We start from the raw sequence: 25,058 nt of genomic DNA on the forward strand, positions 1-25,058 counted from the left end.
GAGTAAACGGAGAGCTAAAACTTTGGCATTGAGTTTACAATCCGTATTAATTAAAGATATGGGTCTATAATTTTTACAGTCAGTCGCATCCCGATCTTTTTTAGGAATAAGACAAATCATGGCCTCCGTAAATGAGCCAGACGCAGAACCTGACATTATAAAGTGATTAAGTAATTGAAAGCGTTTGGGGAAAAGAGACTTAGCAAACTGAATAAAGAATTCTACTGTGAAGCCATCTGGGCCTGGAGCCTTACCCTTCGGGAGTGATTGTTAAGCTGTATATAGTTTGGTAAGTTGTAGGGGTTGGTCTAAAGATGAGAGGTCAATCTGCAATTGGTCTCTTGGTTTGAGATTAGAGAAATATTGGTTGAGAGATTCAACTGTTGGTATGTGTTCTGGAGTGTACAGGTCCTTATAGTAAGAAGCGAAACACAATGCTATATCTTTATCTCTAAAGTGTTTAACACCATTGTTATCTGTGATAGATTTAATAGTTGTTTTTTCTTTTCTTTGTTTCAAATATCGAGCTAGAAGAGAACCAGCTTTATTGTTACCACCATAATATCTGGCATTTATTTTCAGGAGGGTGCTGCATGCTTGTTCAGTGGTATATTGGTTAAACTCCATTTTAGCTGAGACTAGTGCTTCAAGATGTGATTTACTAGTTTTGTGAGTATAGTATTCATGTTCTAGGGACTTTATATTTTCAAGGATGGAAGTCGATTTTTGTTGAGCAGACTTTTTTTTTGAGTGAGCGTAACTTATGATGAAACCCCTAGAGGCTGCTTTGAATGCATCCCACACAAAATGAAATGATAGTTGATCACTATCGTTGATGTGAAAGTATTCTTCTATAAACTTACTGTAGGAAGTGACAAAAGTAGCATCTGAAAGTAGAGAGTTATTAAACCTCCATGAAGATGTTTTAGAACCATTAAGAAAAAGATCAAGGTCAGTAATCACAGGTGCGTGATCTGAGATCAAAATAGCACCGATTTCAGAGTTGACCATATGTTGCAATAAACCTTTACTCAGAAAGATATAATCAAGCCTAGAATGAGAATAGTGGGTAGGAGAATAAAGAGTATTCCAAGATATCGGGATTGCATACTCTCCAGGAATCAGAGAGAGAATGCTGTAAAATAAAGTTTTTAAAAGCTTTGTGGGATGCATGTGGAATGAAATGTGACGTGGAACGTCTGTCCAAAAATGGATCGAGAATTTGGTTGCAGTCACCACCTATTAGTAAATTGTTTGAGGAATGTTCAGAGACAATATGTGAAAGATTCTTCCAAAAATGTGGATCTGGATGTGTGGGGCCGTATATATTTAGGATAGTAAGAGAAATATTGTCAATTGTAAATGTAACAAGTACCCAGCGACCTTCTGTATCTTGATGCTGTGAAAATATGGTAGGTTTGAGAGATTTATGACAGAGTATAATTACCCCATTTTTGTTTGTGATGGAAGGGGAGTAGAAAATGTCCCCCACCCATTGTTTTTTTAAGCTTAATTGCCTCAGAGTTGTTGAGTTCAGTCTCTTGCAACTAAGCAATGTGGCATTTTATACGAGCTAGGTGAGATAAGACACTCTGACGTTTAATGGGGTGCTTAAGCCCCTTAACATTCCAAGTAACAGTTCTAAGTTGCATAACAAGAAGTATTAATAAACAACTGCTGTAACAAGGAAAAAACTAGGCATATCAGTTTTGCAAAAGCAAAGAAATGGGAAAGAAACAAGATGGTAAAGAAAAGGAGGAAGATGACCTCCAGAAATTGTATATACATGGATGTGGCAATACAGGGACTAAAGTCCACGAAAGCTAAAGAAAACAAGATAGAAAGTGAATACCCCGAAAGGTAGAGGGACAGCGGAGAACCTGAAAAGACAGGCAAGAGTGGCTTCAGTACAAGAAAAGTGATATTAGATATTAAAACATATGAAGGCGAGTTTCATGGGAAAAAAAAAAAAAACATACAAACGAAAAATGTACCATTCAGGAGACCAAATAACGTAACAACTACAGTAAAGGACTGTGACATGAAAAACAATAAAAATCAAAGCTTACCAGTGGAACGTGTAGGAGAACAGTTTGGATGGTGAGAAAGGGATACGGTTGGGAAAGGAACATGAGGATTGCACAAAGAACACTATCTAAAAAAAACAAATATATATATATATATATGTGTGAAGATGCAGAGAAGGAAAACCATGGATATACATATTAAACATAACCATTGCTATTAAACTGTCCAGAAAAAAAAAGAAAGGACATTAAAGACAAATTAAATTATATCAAGTAATTGCAGATGCACCTAGTTCCATTGCTTCTGTTTTGTGTTGGTTAATAAACGTTTGTAGTGCTGAAGGTTCCTCAAACGAGTAAGATTTGCCTTGAATGTAATTTTGAAAAGGCATGGGTGAAGAAGACCATATCGAATATTCAAGGATTTGAGTTGTGGACGTAAGTCCAAAAACTGTTTGCGACGTGCAGCTGTAGCAGGAGAGAAGTCTTGTGTGAAAAACACTTTATGACCTGATCATAGCAAAGAGCCCAACTTTTTGGCTTCCAAGAGTATTTGCATCAAGTCAGTAAATTGGAGAAAGAGAATAATAATTCCTCTAGGATGTGCACGAGGGCCAGTTGAAGTCTGTGGACCTAATCGATGTGCCCGTTGGATAGAGAGGGGAGAGGTAGGAGGCAAGCGAAGAATTGAAGGTATTGCTGTTTGAAGGAATGCAATCATGTTAGAGCCTTCCAAACCTTCTGTGATCCCAAAAAGGCAAAGATTATTTCTCCTATTTCTGTTTTCTAAGTTTTCAGTAAGCCTTTTAAGTTGAGCTATGTCTTTAGAGATCTGAGGATTGACAGTGTTACAGTCTTCAAGGTTACTGACTCTCTGTTCCAGAGTACAAATTTGTTGTTCGTGTTGGGACCATTGCGCCTCAATACGTTGCAAAGAGGCATTAGTGTCCATCATAAAGGGCCTTAGTGCACGCAATTCCTCCATGACATCATCTAGAGTAAGATGTGTAGGTGATTTTGAGGGAGAATCAAGGTCTTTTTTTGGGTGCTTGACGGAGGAGGTGTAAGATGTTTTTTTTCGCAATTGCGCCAGCAGCATGAGATGAAGAGGCGCTATCCTTTAAAAAGACTGCAGCACTATCCATTGTTAAAGCTGATGGTAGAGAAGATTTAGTTATATATGTGCGCACCACTCGAAGAGGATTATTAGACTTGGAGAAAGATGATGACTGGCAACTCTGAGAATTATGTGGTCTCCCCATAAAAGCCAGCAGCAATTTGGTAATAGGAAGCCAGCAATGTGAGGTGTTGATGAAATTATATTATGAGAAGCTGCTGCCAGAAGTTTCCAACAACAGAGCAAAATATAATAAAATAAATATATAAATAGAAAATCCTAAATTATTCTCTCATAACAGGCATGACAATACCACAAGAGCAAAGCACTTTACTGCACATAGTCAAACAATTGGTGACTAGTATAATGGAACCTTCTGAAAAGGAAAAAATCCCCTCAGTCAAAGGAAAGCATTTACCATGTTATGAAGAGCAATTTGAAAGAGCTCCTTGACAAGAGCTGCCAGTGAATACTCAAAGTTGAAAACCTCAGCTAAATGTGTTTGAAGAGAGAGGTCAAAAGTTCAGCTGGCTGTCAGAAGGTAATAAATATTCCATTGCAGAGGAAACCAGATTTGTAGAATCACATCCAGGCAAGCAGTTAAAAGTCAAATACAAACATCTCTGTGAAAGTTTAGGTTGGTGCAGAGGCTTACAGAGTGAAACACAAATGATGCAGATAAATAATCTGAAACACGATGTCTCTGTAAGATAAAGGCATATTTATGCAGCGGCAGAGCTCCGTGCTCAAAAATGCTGAAGAAATTAATCATTTTGATGTGAAAATATCTCCTTCTTTCCAGGAAGTGCTGAAGCCTCACAAGCTCTAAAGAACAGCGGCCATCTTGCATGACCTCCAGCCACGCCCCAATTTTTCCTTTCTTTTTAAAGTCACATTTGAGAAGAAAACACTAATACACACTATGTAACAGGTAAACAAGAAGCAACAGTCTTCCTTGAAATTCTTTCATATGAGACTGACACTGAACAAGAAGTGGGATGTGGAAATGATTTGGACATTGAGAGAATGTCGGGCCATCAAAGCCAAGTCTCCAGGGCCACTGGGAAAGGCAGTGTTTCAAAAGAAGGAGAGATGAAAGCAGAAATAATAGGGAGCACGTAGACCTGTGAGAATAAACTAATTTGCTTGTCATACAAAATTGTATTAGGAATAGGTAATAAGAGCGATTTAAAAAAAAAAAACCGATAGCTTTAAAACTGACCTAGATGTAAGATACGCTCACGATGTAGTTGCTCTGATTTTTTTTTTAAAAAAAAGGAAAAGATGAGAATAGACACAGGGCATTCTCCCATCATTATCTATAGTTAGCGATTCAGTAGATGGGAGGGCAGAGCTCATCTTGTTGATTCTCCGCCTCCTGGTAACTTACTCTCAGTATGAGGGTAACCTTCCTGGGTCCAGCCAGATTTTTGTGAGGATTCCCTCCCACACTGCAAGTGAGCTAAAGTGGGATTGTATTTGTTGTCTGTTTGTCATTCTTAAAATATTGGTGGTAATAGAAGTTTGGAGAAAGGAGGACAGGAGCAATTTGTGAAGATACTTCAGTTCTTGAAGGAAGTAAAGAGGGCCTCTCATATATGGGAATGTTTATTGGTGTTAATTCAATGGATGGACCATTGCCGTCCCTAGGTCTACTCAGCAGGCATTTTTATACTGTAGTAACTATCGTATACCAAAGTAAACATTATTAAAATGGTCTCTGTAGATGTGAAGGGCGTGAATTTGTTGGCTAGAGGGGGTTATTATGTGTTAATAACTTTTTGGGGCAGCAAACTGAGATTGTGTCTTCAAGAGACACACTTAGCTCACAATGACTTATTGAGAATGAAACAGAGTCAATACCAGGATGTGATATATTCGTCAACGAACACTAAACATAATAGCATACCCATATTCCTTCTTCTTGCCTTCATTTGTCCTTTCGTATAAGGCTTAAGTCTTCCATCTTTTCATTCTTTTTTTTGATCTCTCCTTCCACCTCTCTTCTCAGCTGACCATCCTTGCTACCTCTCACTGCTAGCCCTCCCCATTGCTCGTACACTTAACTTGTGAGTGCCTCTCCCTTCCTATCCCCTAAAGCTTTTTCCTCTTTCCCCCTCCTTCCCCTACACCCATGTGGAGTACCATCAGCCCTCTTCTTTTCTCCCCCCTGTATATTCTTGCCTCTGGTGAGGAGAGGCTTTGCATGAGTCTACCGATACTTGTAACTGATGCTGCTGGCATACCTCTTCCTCAGAATCTGTAAAGATAAAAATGTATTTCTAAAGCATATTTTGCAGCACACCTTATATGCTTCAGCTCCCTACCCATTTATCAAGGGAAGACATCCTTGCCCCTCAAAGGCACCTCTGAACAGATCATATTGACAGTGTGCACTGCTGTGCGACAGTCATCCTGTCAGGCTGCTCGAGGCTTCCCACTCTTCCTCTAGTGGGTGTACATACACACTAGGTGAGGGGGGACACCAGAATAATAACCCCTCCCACCTTTCTGTGTCTTTTTAAGCACTGTCATGGTTGAAACATTTGTTTTACAGCTGGGAGTAATTTGTGTTTTTAAAGGCCTTGTTTGTAATTTCATTGTAGTAGGCCTGCTAGCCCTAAATGTGTAATGCACTATGCCCTCTAGGGGCTAAATATATGGTCATAGTACATTACTTTGACATTTTCTTTTCATGTGGTTATGCCCTCTAGGGGCTAACTATATGGTTACATGCCCATGTTTCTTACAAATGCTATTTTTATTGTGGTGTCCTCTAGGGGCTATTCTGAGCATTACAATCTAATGCCAACATTTATTTCTGATAAATGGTTTTATTGGATTTACATAAGAATTGTATATGTTTTATTAATCTCTCCTTATTGCAATTATGACCATGATTCAGCTTAACATCCTTATTACACTATGACTGTTTGAACACACTGTTTGAACACACTTGATATATTTGGGTGACCCTTCTAGTTTATTTCTCTCATTACTCCTCCGTGGCTGTCTTGTGTCTTTTTTTGGGGAATTGAGTTAGCCAGCCAGCAACTCTGACAGTGGGGTGGTGAAAGTGGTATTCTATTGGAATTAGCATGGCAGATTTTAAATCAGGATGCTTAATGGCAACACTTTGGCCACAGTTAGCGGAAGAAGGTAAATGGTAGTGCTTTAGGTCTATGCAGGGTCACCAGAAATATGCTGCAGGAAAAGACCAAATTATGAGGCAGGGTTGACTAATTTGTGTGGTGAGAATAGTCCAGTTTACAATGCCAATAGTTCTAACTTATGCAAATGCGAGACCTATTGCATTGCCGATGCTTGTTTTTAACTTTTTATGAGGACTGCCTCAATTCTAAAAAGAAAGCCAGCCTGTGGCATTTATCCAGCGACTTCCTTAGTGACCATATGACATCCAATTTTACTATTCAGGCAGCAGCAAATACAGTTTGTATTTTTCTTTTCAACAATAAGTAAATGTCTTTATAAACCTTCACTTGTAACTCAAAACACATATTGCAGTAGACTAAAATCAAGGTGTAGTGTAATTTCGTCTTCTTTCTGAAGGAAACCAACTCCAGTCAGCAGCAGTTTCAACCTCCATTGGACAGCATACTCTGAACCTTGACCCCTAAACTATAAAGAAACTGAGGAATGGGTTCTGAGCAAAGAGAGACGAAAATGGAGGGATAATATCCTTTCCCATGGCCCTCATATTTGGCCATCCTCACTGAGTCTAAGGCAGCTCTTTCTATGGGTGTGATGGACTGGGGTGTAAACATCGATTTGGTGCTGTCTCCGTGGACAAGATGAACTCTGTGGTAAAGACCTGCTACTGCCAGATGCATACTTTGTAAAGCCTTTTGTACATGTTTATCTTTTCACACAAGGTGGTACTTCACTTAATGCTTACTGCAGTTTTTCTTTCTTTGACCTGCCTGACTAGCTAGGTATCCAAAACCTTGCAGCTAGACTAGTGGGAAGACTTGAATAGAGTTGTCATATCTTTCAATTGGTGACTGCTTTACATTGGCTTCCTGTGAAAGTCTTTATTTTTTGTGGCAGTGTGCCTAGTAGTTAAAACCATTTCCCCCACTTGCTCTGGGCTCAGTTCTTCCTAAACACTTACTGAGCTGGAAGGATAAACTCCTTCTGAAGTTCCCTATGTTTTGATTTAAAATGTATGGTGGACATGCCTTCTCAGTAGCCACGGCTAGTGAGTGGAACCTTTTGCCCCTGTATCAAAGGCAGATGGTAGATTTTTGCAGGTTTAGGGAGACCTTAGAGACATGGATGTTTATGCAGCATGTCTAGTTCCTTCCCTTGGCGCCAGTTTCATCGAGCAAAGTTTCCACTTGTTGCTTGAGTATAGTTCTCTTCAGCATGAAACCTCTTTTATGGCGAATGGTGCGCTTAAGAAAACACCGATTTAATCTAGTCTAGTCTGTTATGAGTTGGCCGACCTTGGTGCAAAGATACAAGAGGGCTGGAATCCATCCTTGCCGTTGTTTCCCTAGAGTTGGGGAATAAATGCTCAGACTGGTGTTACTGGGTACTTTACTGGGCAGTTTTTCCATATTTGCGCAGAAACACTGGCATTTTCTGCCTGCGTTGACCACATGGCAACTGTCTGCAGGAGAGCCAGTAGGAGGTGACGGGTACAGTGGAGAGTCAGAGGTGGGGTGTACACTTATTCCAGTGCCCCACCATAATGCTACAGGAAGTGGGCAGGGACCGGGCAATTCTGTTGCCCAAAGCCCCTGCCCGACAGCAAATGTGACCGGCCCGAACATACTTGGAATTGCAACTCGGGGTATTTCACCCAGATTTATTGCTCTGGGTGAAATAGCCCAACTATTAATGAGGGCCTCTGTTTTTTAATGGAATACAGACTTTTACTCATTGTGTTGAAACACCAAATGCCATTTAATGTAGGTGTGAATCACAAACTATATTTTGTGATGTTTTGTGCCATCTGACCTTTGGCTTAGTATAAAACGTTGTCCAAAATGTGGGCTCACAAGTCCAATTTACCACTTTGAGGTCATCGGCCAGCCTTTCTGACCCGGAAAGAGCCTAACACGCCATAGTTCCCTAGAGGAATGAACATCTGGACATGCTGTTGCAATGAGACAACGCTGACTGAAACTCTAAGTTCATTTTCCTGGAAAACAGTCTGAAATTGTGGGGTGGTACAAGGTCTGGAAACAGCCGCATTTAATCCATAACACTTCGGTAATTTGGCCACACCCATCATCATGAATCAAATGATCTGAGTTAGGTTTTTATGCATCTGGTGCCATAAAATGAAACACTTTCAGATGAAAGCTCTGCTCTCTACAGGCAGAGCTCTAGCGTGTTACACTCTTCCAAAAGAAACAAAATCATACCAACGTGGCTTGCTTAGACAATTCCTTTAAAGTCAACCCTGCGTTCCATAGCAATTAAACAATAAATGGCAGACCCAGTACAAAACCGTGTAACACGTGATCCACTAGTCTAAGAGGTACTTTGATCTCAGAAGACTCGACCAAACAATGTGTTGTTATCAGATGAACCTTTGAAATCATCAGTAGGTGGTGCCTAAAGACTTACTGTCAGCAATCTGATGAACCAAAAAAAAAACCTCTATTAAGGACACATGTACAGGATCATCTTGTTGCTGCATTTTGTTTAGAATAGGTAGTAGGGAGGTTAATGGAGCTAAATGCCTAATAGAGCCTCCTGTCCTGCAGCAGAATTTATTTGAAGTCTGATATTGTAGGACACTGAACACTATACCTTGAGTGCTGAAAGCAGGGGCTGCTACACTGGCAGGACAGAATAGAACCTACACATGCCAACTGTACTCAAGACTTTATCCTTGAAGCTAATGCTCTATCAGCCGGTGTGTTTTCTAGCAGGAAGTCTCATAATGCGAGATTGGGGCAGCTAGAGCGGAAATGAATGTAGTCAGCAAATTAAAAATCAACCACAGCGTACAGATATTAAAACAGATTGCATTGTCCTTACCATAACTTTGTTTTTGTGTTTTTTTTAATAATAGAGTTTATGTTGATAAAGAATGGAGGTGTTTGTATGACACAGGTTTGGATTTTGCTATATTTGTAATGTTGGGTTTCTCTTGCAGGAATGCTCTCCTCAGCTAACAATGCTGTATCCTGTATGCGGTGTCTGTTCTTACCCTCTGATCCACCTGGTGCAAATCTATTGTCCCCTGGAGGGGTCACCATTTCATCGTGTTTTTAACGTCTTTGCTTGTGGCAGAGTAGGATGCAGGGGCAACACTGAAAGGTAGGGCATTGTACCTCTATCCTTCCAGGTAAATCATTTTAATTGAGATTTTCAGAAGCTATTATAATCCATCAGAACACTTTAAAACTATGGCAGACAACTCAAGTTGCGTTTCAAAAGCTACATTCATTCACACATCTCCAGTTTCTTTTCGACTGTTTCAGACTATGTAGGGTGCAAATGGAGTCAAACTGGGGGAGGGATGTGGTTTGGGAAGCCAACAGTAAGGGCAGAGCTAGCTTCAGAACATGAGATGAAATAATTTGCAATGACTCCCTTCACTGGTGTTGTTTAATGAATAATGAGATTATTTGTTGTGGGCTGGTTGTTGAATGATGCATGTAAAAGTTCAATTGCTTTATTACTTTAGTTTCAGTATAAAGTTATTTTTTCTGATTTCTGGCAAAATGAGTTGTATATGGTATATTCAAAGGCAATCTATCAGTTGCGTTGTTCTAGACCTAATAGTACTTAAGAAAACTAACCTTTAAAAGCTATTTTGGCATTCTACCCAAAGGATGGTGTGTGAAATTGATTGTTGCAAATAATGCATATTTCTTCTAATTATACTGCATTTCCCACATGCAATACACTTATGTTTTTTAGTAGTGTGTTAGTAAAAGATACTTCTCACTTGCTTCAGCATAGATGATACCTAATGTTCAGGCTTTGTAACACATAATTTGTAGAAGCTATAACTCCATACAACCACATGGTAATCCTGAGCGCTCAATCCTATCAAATATTCTTTGTTTAATATAGTGGGGCACTCTCGTAGCCATTTTTCAAAAGATGTTCAAAGTAAAACACATGCAGCCCAGAAAGTAATCTCCATGGAACACTCAAAGCACAAGCAAACATCACTAAGGAATAGTTGGGGATGGCATTTGGTACCCCTGGCTGGCAATGCCCTTGCTACCTCAAGTCTCAGTGGTCATGAAGGGAGTGACAGGAATAGAAAGTGAACAGAGCTCTAAAATAATTTTTCGTACTTTATACTCCTTTGGTTCCACCAAGTTCCTGTAGAGCATAAAACAAGGCTCTTTGAGATATTGAAGCTGGGACAAGTGGTTCATCATGTGATATTGTTCTCCTTAAAAAAGGCTCTGTTCACCTACCCTGAGTGCACTAGGCCTAAAGATCAGACCGAAAAATGTGTTTTAGTTTTCATGTTTTTATATTTGTGCCATCTGAATGTTTTGTGTGTGCAGTATTGCTGCTTGTCTTCTGTTCTGTGTTGCTTCAGCTAAAAGGGAATTTTTCCCTTTGTTGCTTTTTTGTTATCCCTAGCTGTGACTGTGAAATAAAGCTTCTCTGCAAGATGACCTTGTGATAGGCTATGGTTTTACTTCCAAACAGAATTCAATACCTAACCACAAGTAATGCTTCTCAACTTCGGAGTGCTTCAGATTAAAGCATTGTCTTAAGCAGGATATTTTAAACTTAGGGTTCAGAGTGAGTAAAGTCCCACCTGCCCCCGAGAAATACTTAAAAGTGTATATACACTCTCCCCAATGAGGGAGGGGAGAGAGAGAAACTGTTTGCTTGGAGGCATGCTCTCTTTGGACAGTTAAGTGAGAACCCTCCGGTCGTCAGGTGTCAGCATGAAGCGTAAGATGTTGTTCCCATTGCGCACTGGTTATACCCAACATGATAACCCTGAGGCTCATGAGCATGCTCGCCTTCAGGAGTAGTGGAGGATGAAATGGTGCACAGGGTTGGGGTGCTGCCTCGGCAGAAGCCTTGTGTCTTAGGACTCATCTTATGAAACACCTGAGTAAAGACAGAAGGGACTACAAGTTCCATGGGCCTACAGGACTCTCAGAAAACTTGCCAAAGCTGACAGCCATCTTTAAACACTGAGTATACATTCCTCATGGTCTGTGGTATCCTTGCTAAGCAGTTGTGATACATAGTTGCTCAAGTCAGAACTTGTTGTAGGAATCCTTTTAGCTTTTCTTGATGAAAAAAGCCATCGGGGAATGAGAGAAGTATCTTGTCAGGAATTAATTTGCACGTATTTGTTTCATAAGAAGTCTTAGTGATTGCAAATTCCATAGCACTTGTTTGTTTCACAAGGAGTCATCCATAGGGATTACAATCACAAAATTCTTGTTTAGTTTACAAGTAGTCATCCACAGGGATTGCAAACTCGATGGTACTTGTTTGTTTCCCAAAGAGTTGTCCATAGGAATAACAAACTCTTTAGTCGTGTTTGTTTCACAGGAGTCATCTATAGCATTATGAACTCTATCGCAGTATTGCAACCTCCAATGACAGGCATATTATTGTATGTATGGTGTGCTAATATCAAAGCCAATGAATAAATATATGGCCAGGATTTGTTACTACACATGAAGTACTAACATTTGCTTTCATACTGCAATTATCCATCTTGAACACAAACTAAGCATGGAAGGTTGCTTATTAATTTTGAAGGTGGGTTCATTGGTACAAAAACGTACTGTACTCCTTATGGTTATTCAGTTACTGTATCAACACTTAATTGTATGCCAGCTTGGTAGAAAGGCCGAGTTTCACATTTTAAATAGAGAGGATATCATAGGTATATCATAGGCAGCACATCAAGTTAAAACTACAGTTTTCAAATTATAGTTGTGCTAAAGCTCTCCTTTACTTTGAAATATGAGTCTTCGATGGTGCAGATTGGGCCTAGATGTGAGACCAGGCATAGGAGGATATCCAGGGTCTCACTTTATTTTGTTTGACCCATTCCCCTTTCCCCAGGCTTATCTTATAACTCCACAGTAGTGTTGTGGAGTTGGCTGTGGGGTAACAGAACGTGGAAAGTGTCCTCACATCCATTGGATCCAGAGGTGAAAGTCAGTTTGTCCTTGAAGCAGATTTCAGGACTTGTTACACCTCTCAACAACAGACTGCATAATATGTTGCTGTAAAGCCAAATAGGAAGACTTTCTGATTAGGAATCTGTGATAAACAGTGTTTGGGGTCTATATATAATATAAGTTATTGTTGAACTAGTAATTATTATGATGATAAAATAAATTTCCATGGCACCATAATGCATCATTTAAGGTATTTTAATAAAACAAAAACCATTACCTAATTTTAACTGACTACTATTACTCCACAATACATAACATGAATATGCTTTGTAAAGCAAGATTTTATTGTTTTTATAAGACAGAGTAACAAAACAGTTGCTCTACTCATCAAAAATTCTGATAGAGATAAAATGACATGACAGACCAAAAACCAATCCAGCATTCTTGTTTCCCAAAAACAACAGATGTCACGTCAGCTACTTATTGACCTTCAAGTCCATGCTAATCCCACCATTTCTTCCACAATTCATTATATTTATGAGGGCAGCCTCTCGCTTCATAAATTGCTTCTTCCAGCTTGCCACACCAGTCCATGCCACTTGTCCAAGCCTCTGCTCTGGGAGATGTCCAATGTCAGGCAAAGTCCCTTTTGGCGACCACTGTGCCAAGGCGATCAACCTCCTATCCCCTCTGGGCCCACCACGTCATCCATGATGACCAGTAATGTAATTCTTTGGTGTGGTTCTATGGGGGATCCCACAACAAAAGCACTTTAAGAATTGTACTCCAATAACCATGTGTCACCTGACATTTCCATACTATGTGGAAAAAAATCCCCCTGGAGGTCTTGACACCTGTGACAGGCTGGGGATTCACAAATGCCATGGGGTGATAAATATGCCTGGTGTAGGTACTTGAATTGCACCAGGCGGAGTCTAGTGGCTATTGCTAGGGTTTGAGGAGACTGTATGTGTCTCTCTAATCTTCCTCGTCCAGAGCTCCGACCCATTCGTCTCATTTCCTTTTCAGATCATCTAGCATTACTGGGGAGTGCATACATGACTTGTAGATTTGGGACACCCCTCCTTTACCAAAATGGCCTATGAGTAGTATACATTCTAGGGGACTATACACAGGAATGTTGTCTATTTCCTCACTGTAAGTGGAGAGAGCGTAAATAGCAGAAGTATTTAGAGGGTGGCATGCAGCGAACATTTCTGAGGTTTTCAGAGGACTTCATATGCCCGCTTCCCCAAACATCGCCTATCTTTGAGGGTTCTATAGAGTCCCAGCCTCTGGATCCCTCCATGGTTAACATCTGGGACAGCCACCTGCCCTCCCCTAGCAGAGTCTCTAACATGAGTTTGCCATTACACCTCATCCATCCATTACATCTCATCCTTCAAGCTCTAAACACGCCCTGTCACACCTCAGGGAGAGAAAAGGGGTTGAGGGTGCCGTACAGGATGCCCAACAGCTGTCTAGGCCCAACAGGGCTAGTTCTCCCTTATAGGCGGTGTTGTCCCACCCAATGCAACCTGTTGTTAATGGGGCAGAATTGTGCTGCCCCAATAACACAAACGTATATTTGCCATTGCCAATCCACCGACCTATGTCGCGCGGGTGCATTTCTCCCATGGTCACCCGACCCCACCCACCCCGGGCTTGGGCTTGTGCTTGGGCTCATGGAGTGAGGGGGGTCGTATCCATTTGCTCCCCATGGCCTGCATAGCGTTGAAGCATGCCTGTGGGATGTGTAGAGGGTAGTTTTGTAGCACTTCATCTTAAAAAGCACAATTCTACTCATGTTATTAAGGGGAAGATTAGTCCAGCGAGTCATGTCCTCCCCAGCTTTGTATGTCAAAGGACAGATGTTCGGACTCCATGTCAGGCCCAGATCCCTGAAGAGGTGCACACCAGGATATTGGAAACTGACCCGATGTATCTGGATTTGGGTCTGACAAGCTTTGTCCTGACAATCACCTTTCAGGGGAAGCAACAGGGATTTACTCCAATTAACACTCCGCCCAGATGCCTGTCCGAAGAGTCCTGTGATCTGGAGGAGTCCGGGGCCTGTCTCCACTGGACAGGACAGAAACAATAGGATGTTGTCTGCCTAGAGAGTGATGCGGTCATCCATTGCTAGCCCTCAATCAAAACCCCAAACCTGAGCGTTGCACCTGATCCAGAACGCCAAAGGTTGTATTGTCAATGCAAATAAAAGGGGGGAGAGAGGACATCCCTGTCTGGTACCCCTTCTTATGGAAAACTCATGGGATAGCACACCTTTAACCTGTACTCTGGCCTGTGCGCCGGTGTTGAAGACCCTTACATTAGTTCGGAACCGGGTCCCAAAGTCCCTCCGGACAGGGGACTCCTCAAGGTAGAACCAGTCAACTGTGTCAAATGCGTTTTTGAAACAATTAAAAGGAGGGCTGCCGGGTCCCCCAGAGCTTTTATATGCAGATGGGTATGTGCACACACTGAACCAAGTGTCTAGACTCCGAGCAGGGGATGAATCCACACTGATCTTTGTTGGACGAGATGTGGGATGACAGTCAATAGCCAGTTGGCCAGGAGGTTTGCATAAAGTTTAAGTTCGCTATTGATAAGAGAGATAGGTCGGAAGGAGGCACAACTTGTGTGTGTTGGTGACCAGGCTTGGAGAGCACCATTATTTTGCATGGTCAATGCTGGCCTGGAAATGGCCTCTATCGATGACCTCAGTATACAGCTTAAGCAGGGGTGGGGCAATATCAGGACACAGTCTCTGATAATACTCCACCGGGTATCTATCCGGTCCCGATGTTTTGCTTGGGTTTAAGTCTGCCAGAGCTTCCCCTACCTCTTTCTATGTAATATCTTGTTCCAAGGCCTTTCTGTGTGGGGCATAAAGACAGGTCATGGGAGCTCAAGCACTAGAGGGGATGCTGACTCACAAGCCAATCACGCTGTTGCAGCTTATAAGGTCTCATAGTATTGAGCACATGTTGCCTCACTCTCCACAGAGTCATCAATCCATCTCCTGAAATCTTCCAGATTGTGGCTTATAACCCTGGACTCGAAGAGGGAGTGGCGAGCAAGTGGAGTGGTTTGCATGGTTCCCCCCCGTCCACTCATACACCAGATGGATGGAGGCCATCCGGCACTTACAAGCTTCATCGAAGCAAAGTTTGCATAGGGATGCTCTATCAATTCTCCAATTCACTCTGTGTCCCAGACCCATGCACTCTCTAGTTGCTATTTATGTCTCTAAGTCTGTGATACAGCTGTGTTTGTCACAGTCAACTCCCCAATGGTGTGAATGGGCCACACCCTGCATAAAGGCCTTGCCTGCCTCCCAGAGAGTACCTGCTGAGCCTACAGAGGCTTCATTCAGCTCGAGGAAAGTTTTAAATTCAGCAGTCAGGAATTCTACTAAGCTCTCAGCTTGGAGGAACCAGGCATTAAGACGCCACATAGGGCAGGTACCCCTGAGCTGTAGATCAAAGCGACTAGGGACTTGGGTGTGATCCGATATTCTCTGCGGTAGATTTGTGTTTCCACAGTGACCCCTGGGCAGTGGAGGCATGAGTATATTCGAAGCCTTCAGGGTGCCACACTCGCCAGGCATCGCTAAGGCTAATTCCCTGCACCCAGTTTGCCAAGCCCCGACTACGTCTCAAAGCGCCCTCCTGGGAGCTGCCCCAGTCCTTGCCCTCCATGATACCATTAATTCACCTTCAACTATGGTCATCCCTTGAGGGAGTGCTGCCACTAACTCTCTAAGGACCTTCAAAGTGGCCTAATGCAGTGCTAGTAGCGCATGAATATTCAAGATGTTGTCAGTAGTACCATCCATCAAGCCCTCTCATATTATATAGCGACCGTGGGCTTTGCATGTAATCTTAGTGACGGCTAGAGGCAGTGATTTATGTAAAAGGATAGCCACCGCTGGGACTCCCTGATGTGCCCCACATGAAATATCATGTTGTAGCCCCAGCGGGTGAGTAATGGCAATTTTTAAGTGGGTTTCATGTAGTAAGACTATTCTGTAAGCATTGCACTGTAAAAACAGAATCCCCCTCCCCTGTTTTTAATATGGTCTAATAGACCCTTGGCATTCCATGTCATAATTATTAAGGACTGAGCCATGGTTAAGATGTGAAAATCATAGCAAGGCATCATGCATTGTCATCTCCTGGAGCATGGCCAGTAAGTGTGCAATCCTCAGGGGCCAACCTTCGGGCTCCCCACTGAGATGTCAAAAAACTGTGGGGTCTGCTGTTGAGGATGCAAAACAATGTAGAGCATTTCAAGTAGAAAACAAAAATGCAAAACAACACGCCTATCCACCAACTCCCTCCTCCCCAAATTTCTTACCCATAAGAAGCATCTGCCACCCATCCCCACCAGAATCATAGAGCTAACTAGTAAATCGAGGGGGTAGGTGTACCCAGATGGGCCAAGAAGCCCCCCCCCCCTCCCTCAGCCTCATTCAATAATACTATATCAAGATATAGTGGTGCTGACATGCTATAAGTTATCTAGAAACAATGCATATGGTTATCCTAACTTCAAATCTGCGGGGGATCTGGGTTTGGTTGGGCTGCTGTGGCCTTGTCTGCCAATTGATGACCCCCCACCCCCAACCCCCCTGTTTCCCTGCCCTCCCCCACCCCTATGGAATCCATGGTGGCATCCCCGTAGGCTGCTGGCATGACCGCCACCGTTGGTACTTGCCCCTTGGTTTCCCATGGTCCTGGCTGTGTGCAGGGGCCGATACGAAAGATCCCCAGGGGAGGGTCGGATTGGGAACAAGGGGGTGTTGCTTGGTCAGCCACATCCAGGCCTCAAAGGAAAGGGTCATTGAGTGATCAATCACTCGCAATTTGGCAGGGTAAAGGAGCATATATGGTATTTCCATGGCCCGCAGTCTATCTTTTACCTGGTCGAAGGACTTATGCTGTGTTTGCACCTTGCAGGTATCATCTGGAAACATCAGTACACAACCCAATTGAAACAATAAGTCCTTTGAAAGGCGGGCACTTTTGAGAACTGCATCTTGGTCTCCTTATTTGATTTTTATTTTATTTTTTATTTATTTTTTAAACAAATTTTTATTGGTTTTACAACAGGCTAATGATCATACAGGCATAACTTCAAATATTTACTCCCAGCATAAAGGACTCAGTCTGTGCAGGTTCTTTCATCTGTTCCCATTTCCCTAAGTCTTTAAGAGATTTCTGTTGTTCCCCTTCCACCCCAACTTCCCTCCCCAATGAGTCATAGTTTGTGTTGTGTGATGTAGACAGTGTGGTGAGGTCAGTCGTGTCTCGTTTTCTTGTGAGTGAAATAAATTCAGTTTTTTACTCTGAGAGATCTCTGTTGTGAGGTGGGGGGGTGGTTGGGTCTTACCAGTGTCTCTCATTCAGGGTCCAGGGCATTCTGGCTGTCTCATAGCTTCTGCTATATGGTCCCATGCTCTTGCTACCTCTAAGGATCTCAGCCCCCTTTTGGCCTCCATAAGTAGTGCATCTCATTCACATCTAGCCCATTTGTCTAATTCCCTGTGCCAGCTGGTTATTCTCGGACCACTTGGGTTCTTCCAGTTCATTGCAATCTTCCTCTTTGCTAATATATAAGCTAGGTCCTGGAATCTACTGGTGACCTTCGTTTTAGACGTATTTGGAAACCATCCCAGTTGACAATGACTCATTGTACAACGAATCGTCTTGTCTATCACGCCTGCTCCAGCTTGGCTCACCTCCTCCCAACCTGAAGGCAGTCCCAGAACATGTGTTTGAATTCTGCGCTGCGGGCCCCACATCTTGGGCCTGTCGCTCCTTCAGTGTTGAAATGGCTATTAATCTGCCCAGGGGTTAAATATGCCTGATGTAATTCATAAAAGTTATTTAGCTTAAACCTGGCATTCCTCGACCCTTTAGATTTGCCCCCTGGCCTTGTCAGGGATGTTGGTTTCCAAGTCTCCTTCCCATTTTAGCCTCAGTGAGGCCAACGGAATAGTCGTATCCATTCGTATTTTGTTATATAAATTTGTGACTGCCTTTAGCCTTCTTTTTGAAGTTGCCAGATAGGTACAGGTTGTCTGTGTTTGGGGTTGCCCCACCCGCAGTACTGTTGTACACCTGCAGAGCCTGAGCCATATAGTAAAAAGGGTCGTCCCCCCCCTGCAGGTCGAACTCTACTCTGAGATCCTCAAATGAGATCACTATTCCTTCTTTAAACAGGGTCTCAACTGTCAGCACCCATGCCACATACCAAGCATGTAGCCCCTCCCAACTGCCCCTGCGCAGGTAGCTGGTCCAGCATTGTGTGATTGTTTTCAGTTCAGGGGAGTCTTTATCTCCTTTGTTACAACGGATTCCTGACAGTACCTCCCGTAGTTTCATCCCCGGAGGGGTGAATGGCCCCACCAATGCCTCTGGATTCTGTCTGCTCGCTATCCATTGTGCGAGTCCCTTAAGCTGTGCTGCTAGGTAGTAAACCTCAAAATAAGGGACCGCCAATCCTCCCTCCGAAGAAGATCTTTGAAGTTTAGTCAGGGTTACTCGTCGTTGGCCACTACCTCAGAGGAATGATATTACTAGTGCATCCAATTCCTTGAAGGTTGCCTTGGGTATCCATACCAGCAGCACTGTGAAATAGTATAGTAGTCTGGGCAAGACTATCATTTTAAGAAGCACTACCCTACCTGCTAATGACAGCGGCAGTGTCTGCCAAAAGGCCATGCTAGTCAAATGGATTGCAGGGCTTTCCCGACATTTCCCTCAAGGATGTCCTGTGGGTCATGATATATTTTAACCTCTAAATAGGAAAGACAGCGTGGCTCCCATATGACAGTGTTCAGCTCCTGGCATGTGCCCTGGCTGGTCCCAGGGGGAACAATCGGGTCTTGTCCCAGTTTACTCTGAGTCCTGAGATATCCCCAAACTTAGCCAGTATCATTTAGTCCCTCAGCAGGTGCCACTGCATATTCTTCAAGAAGATTAGCAAGTCATCCGCGTACAGGGCAATACGGTGACTCCCCTGCCAGCTCGTATCTCTTAACCACCCTCCCCTCTACGAGCCACGGCTGCCAATGGCTCCATTGCTATCACAAACAGCAGCGGTGACAGGGAGCATTCCTGCCTGGTGTCTTGCTCAACTGCATACCTGTCTGATGTTTGGCCGGTACGGACTCTAGCTGTTAGTTCAGTATAGAGTAGCCTTACCCGCAAGATATAGTCGTTCTCCAATCGCATCCTTGCCATCACCGCATACAGGAAACACCACTCTAGGCTTTTCAATGTCCACCGCTAGTACACCTGCCATCATGGCGTCATAGGAGGTGTCTCTTGTGACTGCCAGCAGTTGGCGTATGTCACCTGCCGTATTCGGTCCTAGAACAAAGCCAGCCCGGTCTGAATGGATCAACTTCGACATGTGAGGAAGAAGTCTCATTGCCAAGATCTTCCTAAGGATATTGTAGTCCAGATTCAGCATGGACAATCGTCTGTGCGCCCCGCATCCTGTCGGGTCCTTACCAGGTTTCAGTAGGGGTATTACCACTGCCTCCCTCACTGTTGCTGGCAATTTTCTCTTTTCTCTTGCGCCCATGTAATGGATTTCCAGCCTTGGAGCCAATAGGTCAAAGTGCATGGCATAAAACTCTACGGGAAAGCCGCCAGTCCCCAGTGTCTTACCTCCTGGCTAATTCCTTAATGGCCCTTTTAATTTCTTGTAGTGAAATGGCTCCTACCAGCTGCTCTGCTATCTCTGATGTGAGTGTGGTGAGTGGTATCTGTTCCAAACATGCTTCAGTGGCTTCTCTATCGTACTGAAGGGTGCTCCTATGTAGCCTCTCGTAAAAAGATAGGAAGTGAGTATTAATTTCCTCCTGCTTGCAAAGGCTAGTTCCCGTTTCTGTCCTCATTTCCATAATGACCGATCCTCTCCTGGTCCATGATGCCACCCATGCCAGCATTCGGCCTGGCTTAGCCTTTCTACATGAGCTCTTGCTATGCAATTTTTATGTTCAAAGCAGCGAAGGCGCTCAACATGCTCGGCTACTATTTCTTTTCATTCTAAAATTCCCTGTTGATGGTATGGCTGCTCTGGTCTATTCTTTTCTGCCTCTCCCAGTTCGTTCTCAGCTTCTGTGGTATCTCTCTGCACTCCCACCGTGCCACTATGCACCTCCCCCTTAGCACTACCTTAAATGGATCCCATTCTACCAAGGGGCTGCTGGTTGTGGCCTCATTATCTACAAAGAATTGAACAATATGTTGTCTCCCCTCCCCTTGGTATTGTGTGTCCTCGAGCGATTCTGGTTTTAGCTTCCATGTGTGGATGGGGGGGAGAGGCGAACCCCACCTCAGTGTCCGTAGTATTGGGTTATGATCTGAGATAGTGTGGGCCAAATATTTGGTGTTGTGTATGCTAGAGAAATATCTGACGTGCAAAGGAATGAATCCAGTTGCACATGTAACTTGTGTAGGTAGGAGAAATAGGAGTAATCTCTGGTGTTTGCGTACAACCTCTGCCATGCATCGACTAGACCCCAGTGTAATTGCCAGGCTGTAAATTGCCATGCCACTCTTGCGGTTGGGGATTCATGTAACTGGGTGGGATCGGTCTTTTGCGGGGTCTGCCACACAATTAAAATCCCCTCCCAAAATTAGCGATTGTGGTAAAAATAGGGCCATACGGGTAGTAAGCTCTGCAAAAAAGGTTCCCTGGTCTGAGTTAGGTGCGTAGACATTAATCAATGCAAGCTCCCTGCCCTGTAATCTCCCACGTACAGCTACACATCTTCCTTCTGGCTCTGTGCTGCTGTCTAACAGTTGAAACAGGACCCCTGCTCGTATCCATATCAGGGTCCCTCTGGCATAAGCCGAGTGGGTAGTTTAGTATACTTGGCCCCTCCACCGTTTCTGTATGGCCCTCCCTTTTACTTGTGTTAGGTGCATTTCCTGTACCATTGCCACTTGGACTCCCCTCCTCTGCAAAAACGAGAATACTTTGTACATTTTAGACACTGTGTGTATGCCCTGGATGTTCCATGAGATTAATTTATATGAATTTAATGTAGCTATAATACAGCTAAGTGTATGGGCGTTTCAACTCCCATCTTGCCCACCCTGACACCTATTTCCGGACTCCTGCCCCCCACACACACATGTGCACTTAAATTCACAGTTAAGAAACCGCAAGACTCATAATTCCCTGTGTAACTTACCCAGCAATGAACTTCCCAACTCCTATTCCCAGGACAAAAGAGTTAGCACCTCTCATTCAAACCAAAACAATTACATCAACTAGTCTATCGGATCTGGGAGTGGTCCTCTAGTTTGTTTAGCGGAATCTGCTGTGTCGCCTGATTTCCCCCCTCCCATCTTACTTTTGCGATTTTATTAGTGTGCCCAGTCCCTCCCCATCAAGGTTCGCCCTCTCATTCTCTTCGAGTCAAGAGGGTACCTCCCAGATAAGTGCCGGTAGGTGTATGATGCTAATAGGGAACTCCTAGAAAGTTAGTGGAGAAAAGGTTAGAGGATGCAATCCGATGTCCGAGGCGTCCACTCAGGTCATGCCTCTAATGATGAGTGCGTTAAGTCTGATTCTCGATCCGATCCTGATTGTTCAGTTTCCTCGCTCGGCGTTTGGGAAGTGCAGGTGTCCTGTACACGCAGGGAAGACGATGCTTCCATTACCATCTGGTGTTCGCGCTGTACTTCTCTGTTAGAAGAGGCTGATAGCCTGCGGGTCAGTCTGTGCCGGGATCCCGTATTGTGTCACTGTTGAAGGTTACCTGGGGAATGGGTCTCATTTGATGAAGAGTGAGTGTCTATCCACTGCAATAGCTCCTCCGGTGAGGTAACAATTGTGTGCCGCCCTTGACCATCACCCTCGGTCTTGCCGGGAACATGATTCCGTACTGGATCCCCATTTGTCAAAGTTTTTGTTTAGCTTCTCTGAAGATGGCCCTTTGTTTCTGAGCTTCACTGGAAAAGTCTGGGAAAATGCGCACTATATTATTGTCTACTATGCTGTCACCGGTTTTCCTTTCTTTGCTCAGCAGATAGTCCCAGTCCCTATAATGCAACAGGTGTGCTATAACCGTCCTTGGCGGGGCCCCTGGAAGCGGAGGTCGCGCCGGAACCCTATGCACCCTCTCAAGTGCAAAAAAAGGCAAAAGCCCATCCCCGCCACCTCCTCCTTCGCCAGAGCTCCAGAAACTTCACCATGTTATTCTTTTCTATTCGCCCGGGCAGTTAAATCATGCAAATATTGGTTCTTCTCGCTTGGTTTTCCGCATTTTCTGCTCGTAGTTCCAGATCATGAATTTGCTTCTCCATCCTGCCAATAGTTTGGGCTGCATCGCTAACCGATCTTAGGATCTTCTTAATTTATTTCTCCGCCGTAGCTACTTTTTCCCCCATGCGACGGTGGTCATCTCTGAGAATGGTCAAGTCTGTTGCCAAGGCATACATTTTTCCGTCTAGCACTTTGCGTGAGACAGTAATAGCTTGAAAAATGACTTGGAGGGTTGGGTCCCCCATTTTCTCCATGGGGTGGGTTCTGTTAGTTGCTTGTGAGCCGGGCAAGGTGCTTATTGCTTTCATTTTTCACCTCTGCGTCTTTCTTGTGTCCTATTTTACCTATTTCTGGGCCTCCTCTGGCCTGTGCTGCCCTTTCCAATAATGGCTTCAAGATCTGCCCACCCTCTGTCCCAGAGGGTTCTTTCTCTTTTATTAATGCTCCAGGTCGCCAGAATCTGTGGGTCCTCCTCTATGGCCAAATCTGTTTGATCTTGACTCTTAGGCCGTCTCAGTACTTTGGTAGGCGGAGGGCCAGGGTCGCCGCCTCTGGCCTATTCGGTCTGTAAGCCTCTCGATTGCCACCTGTTTAAGTCGCAATGGTGCTCTCCTGGGGCAGAGCTCCCGGCTCTCGGTCACGCTCACTCCCTCGTCCGGTCCCAGTGGCCCTCGGGTATACCTGTCTGCTTCTCCTCCTGCCCTGGAGCGCTATAAAATCCTCCTTCTCAGGCGAAGTGCGAGTCCGTCTCACCTCTCATCCAACCGCTTCGGGCATCCGTAGGTCTGCGTACTAATCTTTTCCCATCAGTTTAGTGTAGAAGTGGCCCCAAGGCTTAGCAGCGCGCTCCCTCTCCGCTGCTCCAAGGTCCCCGCCACCATCGGGCGTCTACAATGCAGCAATTTGCCTCTCTCCTACCTCGGAGGCATTGAGCAGTTAATTAGGACAAGGAGTGGAGGTCGCCTTCGCCTCCCCGCTCTCAGCGATGCCCCTGACTTGGCTCACCTCTGCCTGGGGGTGTCCTATCCTCCAGCAGGGTCCGGATGCAGGGGTTGGAGGCTTCCTTCCCCTGGGTGTTGGCTGACCCTGTACCTGCTGCAGACACCCTCAAGGGACTCTCTTTGGGGAACAAGGAAGAGAAAGGAGGGGGAGCTTAGCTGACGGAATATACACTACTCCTGTGGTGTCTGTTGGTGCGGAGGGAGGTGCCCTCGAATCAAAATGACGAAAGATTAACCCCTCACAGGGATGTTTTTTGATAGGGTGTGGTTACTTCCCTGTGGATCAACAAACGTAGAAAGAATACAAGAAGGAAATGAAACAATAAGAAGTAGGAAAAAGACAAAGCAGACTCTAAGACTAACATATACTCCCCTGCCTGATTTTTCCATTTTCTGGAGGGGACGTCTGGGGCCAACCACAAAGACCCTGGAAGGAAAAGAGGAAATAAGATTGATTAAATCATTTGCCTCGTCAGGGGTAGGAAGCGCTATATAAAATACTATTACAATACAATTTGAAATGACTGTGTGTTAAATCTGCATGGGAAATTATATATTTTTTCTCCTCTGTCTGAACAGCCACTTCCGTTCTGACACAGTTAAAAATAAAAGTCAACATATGGAGAGCCACAAATGTTCTTTCCGCTCATCCATCCACAATCTTCTGTATCAGAAACATTCCCTAGTGCCTTGTGTTTGGAACTTTGCTCCCATGGAAGCCCAACGCTTATCTAATAACCATACCATCAGAAGACTTAGTGGAAAACAGATTGGCTCAAGCCTAGGAAGGGGTATGTTCTGTGTCAGGAAGACCGCCATGTTTGGGGGAAGTATATTGAAAAGCTGACAAATGGCTGGCTCAGCTCATTTTCCAGATCCGCCAGCCAGGCCAATGGTGGTCTTACACCCACAGATAGAAACCTAATATATGGTTGCAATGTGTGTATATAGAATCCTGGGTGATACTTGTGACCAAAAACAAGTACTGTAAACATGAATTTCTCTTGCAGGTCCTTTCCGTATTTCCATAATATACACACCGATTTATCTCCTGTGGGCAACATGAACCCATGCACGTCTGGTACTCCCATGCATAGGAGACCCAGAGGTACAAAGCTGGAGTTCAGGTGTTGGCAGGTATAAGTTTCTGCATGAGGGAGCCTGAAGGAAAATGTCCTATTTTGACTAAAAAATACTAGAACTCTGACAAACGTTTCAGTGCAGTCTCCTGGCCCACCAATCAGGGTGACTGAAATCTGGCACCCAGCAATTTAAATCTTAGTATTTCTATATGTTAAAAGGGTACGGTTGCAATATGTTTCCATAGATTCCTAGGGGTGATACCTGTGACCAAAAATGGATACCTTAAACCAGCATTTCACTTGCAGCTTTTTTCTATATTTTCATAATGTACGGCACCCAGCTTATCGCCTGTGATCAACATGAACCTATAGAAAACCCATAAATGTTTGATACCCCTATGCTAAGTTTAGACAGTTCTATTTGCCAGTCA

The 25,058-nt window shown here is 43.9% G+C and overlaps 1 protein-coding gene across 7 annotated transcripts in view; it reads left to right on the forward strand.

Annotated features, from left to right (window-relative positions):
* Positions 1–25,058, forward strand: part of PDCD2L (programmed cell death 2 like) — a 68,819-nt gene that overhangs the window by 14,623 nt on the left and 29,138 nt on the right. For 3 of the 7 annotated variants that reach the window (XM_069216191.1, XM_069216192.1, XM_069216193.1), the window contains exon 3: positions 9,278–9,441. The exons of 3 other annotated variants lie outside the window; for them this stretch is intronic. In XM_069216191.1, the coding sequence (XP_069072292.1) occupies positions 9,278–9,441 (164 nt within the window). Of the gene's footprint in view, positions 1–4,050; positions 4,076–9,277; positions 9,442–25,058 lie in introns of those variants that run through there. One more of the 7 variants, XM_069216194.1, reaches the window with a different exon arrangement.

The sequence above is a fragment of the Pleurodeles waltl genome, chromosome 12 (genome assembly GCF_031143425.1).
Source record: "Pleurodeles waltl isolate 20211129_DDA chromosome 12, aPleWal1.hap1.20221129, whole genome shotgun sequence".
NCBI lineage: Eukaryota > Metazoa > Chordata > Amphibia > Caudata > Salamandridae > Pleurodeles > Pleurodeles waltl.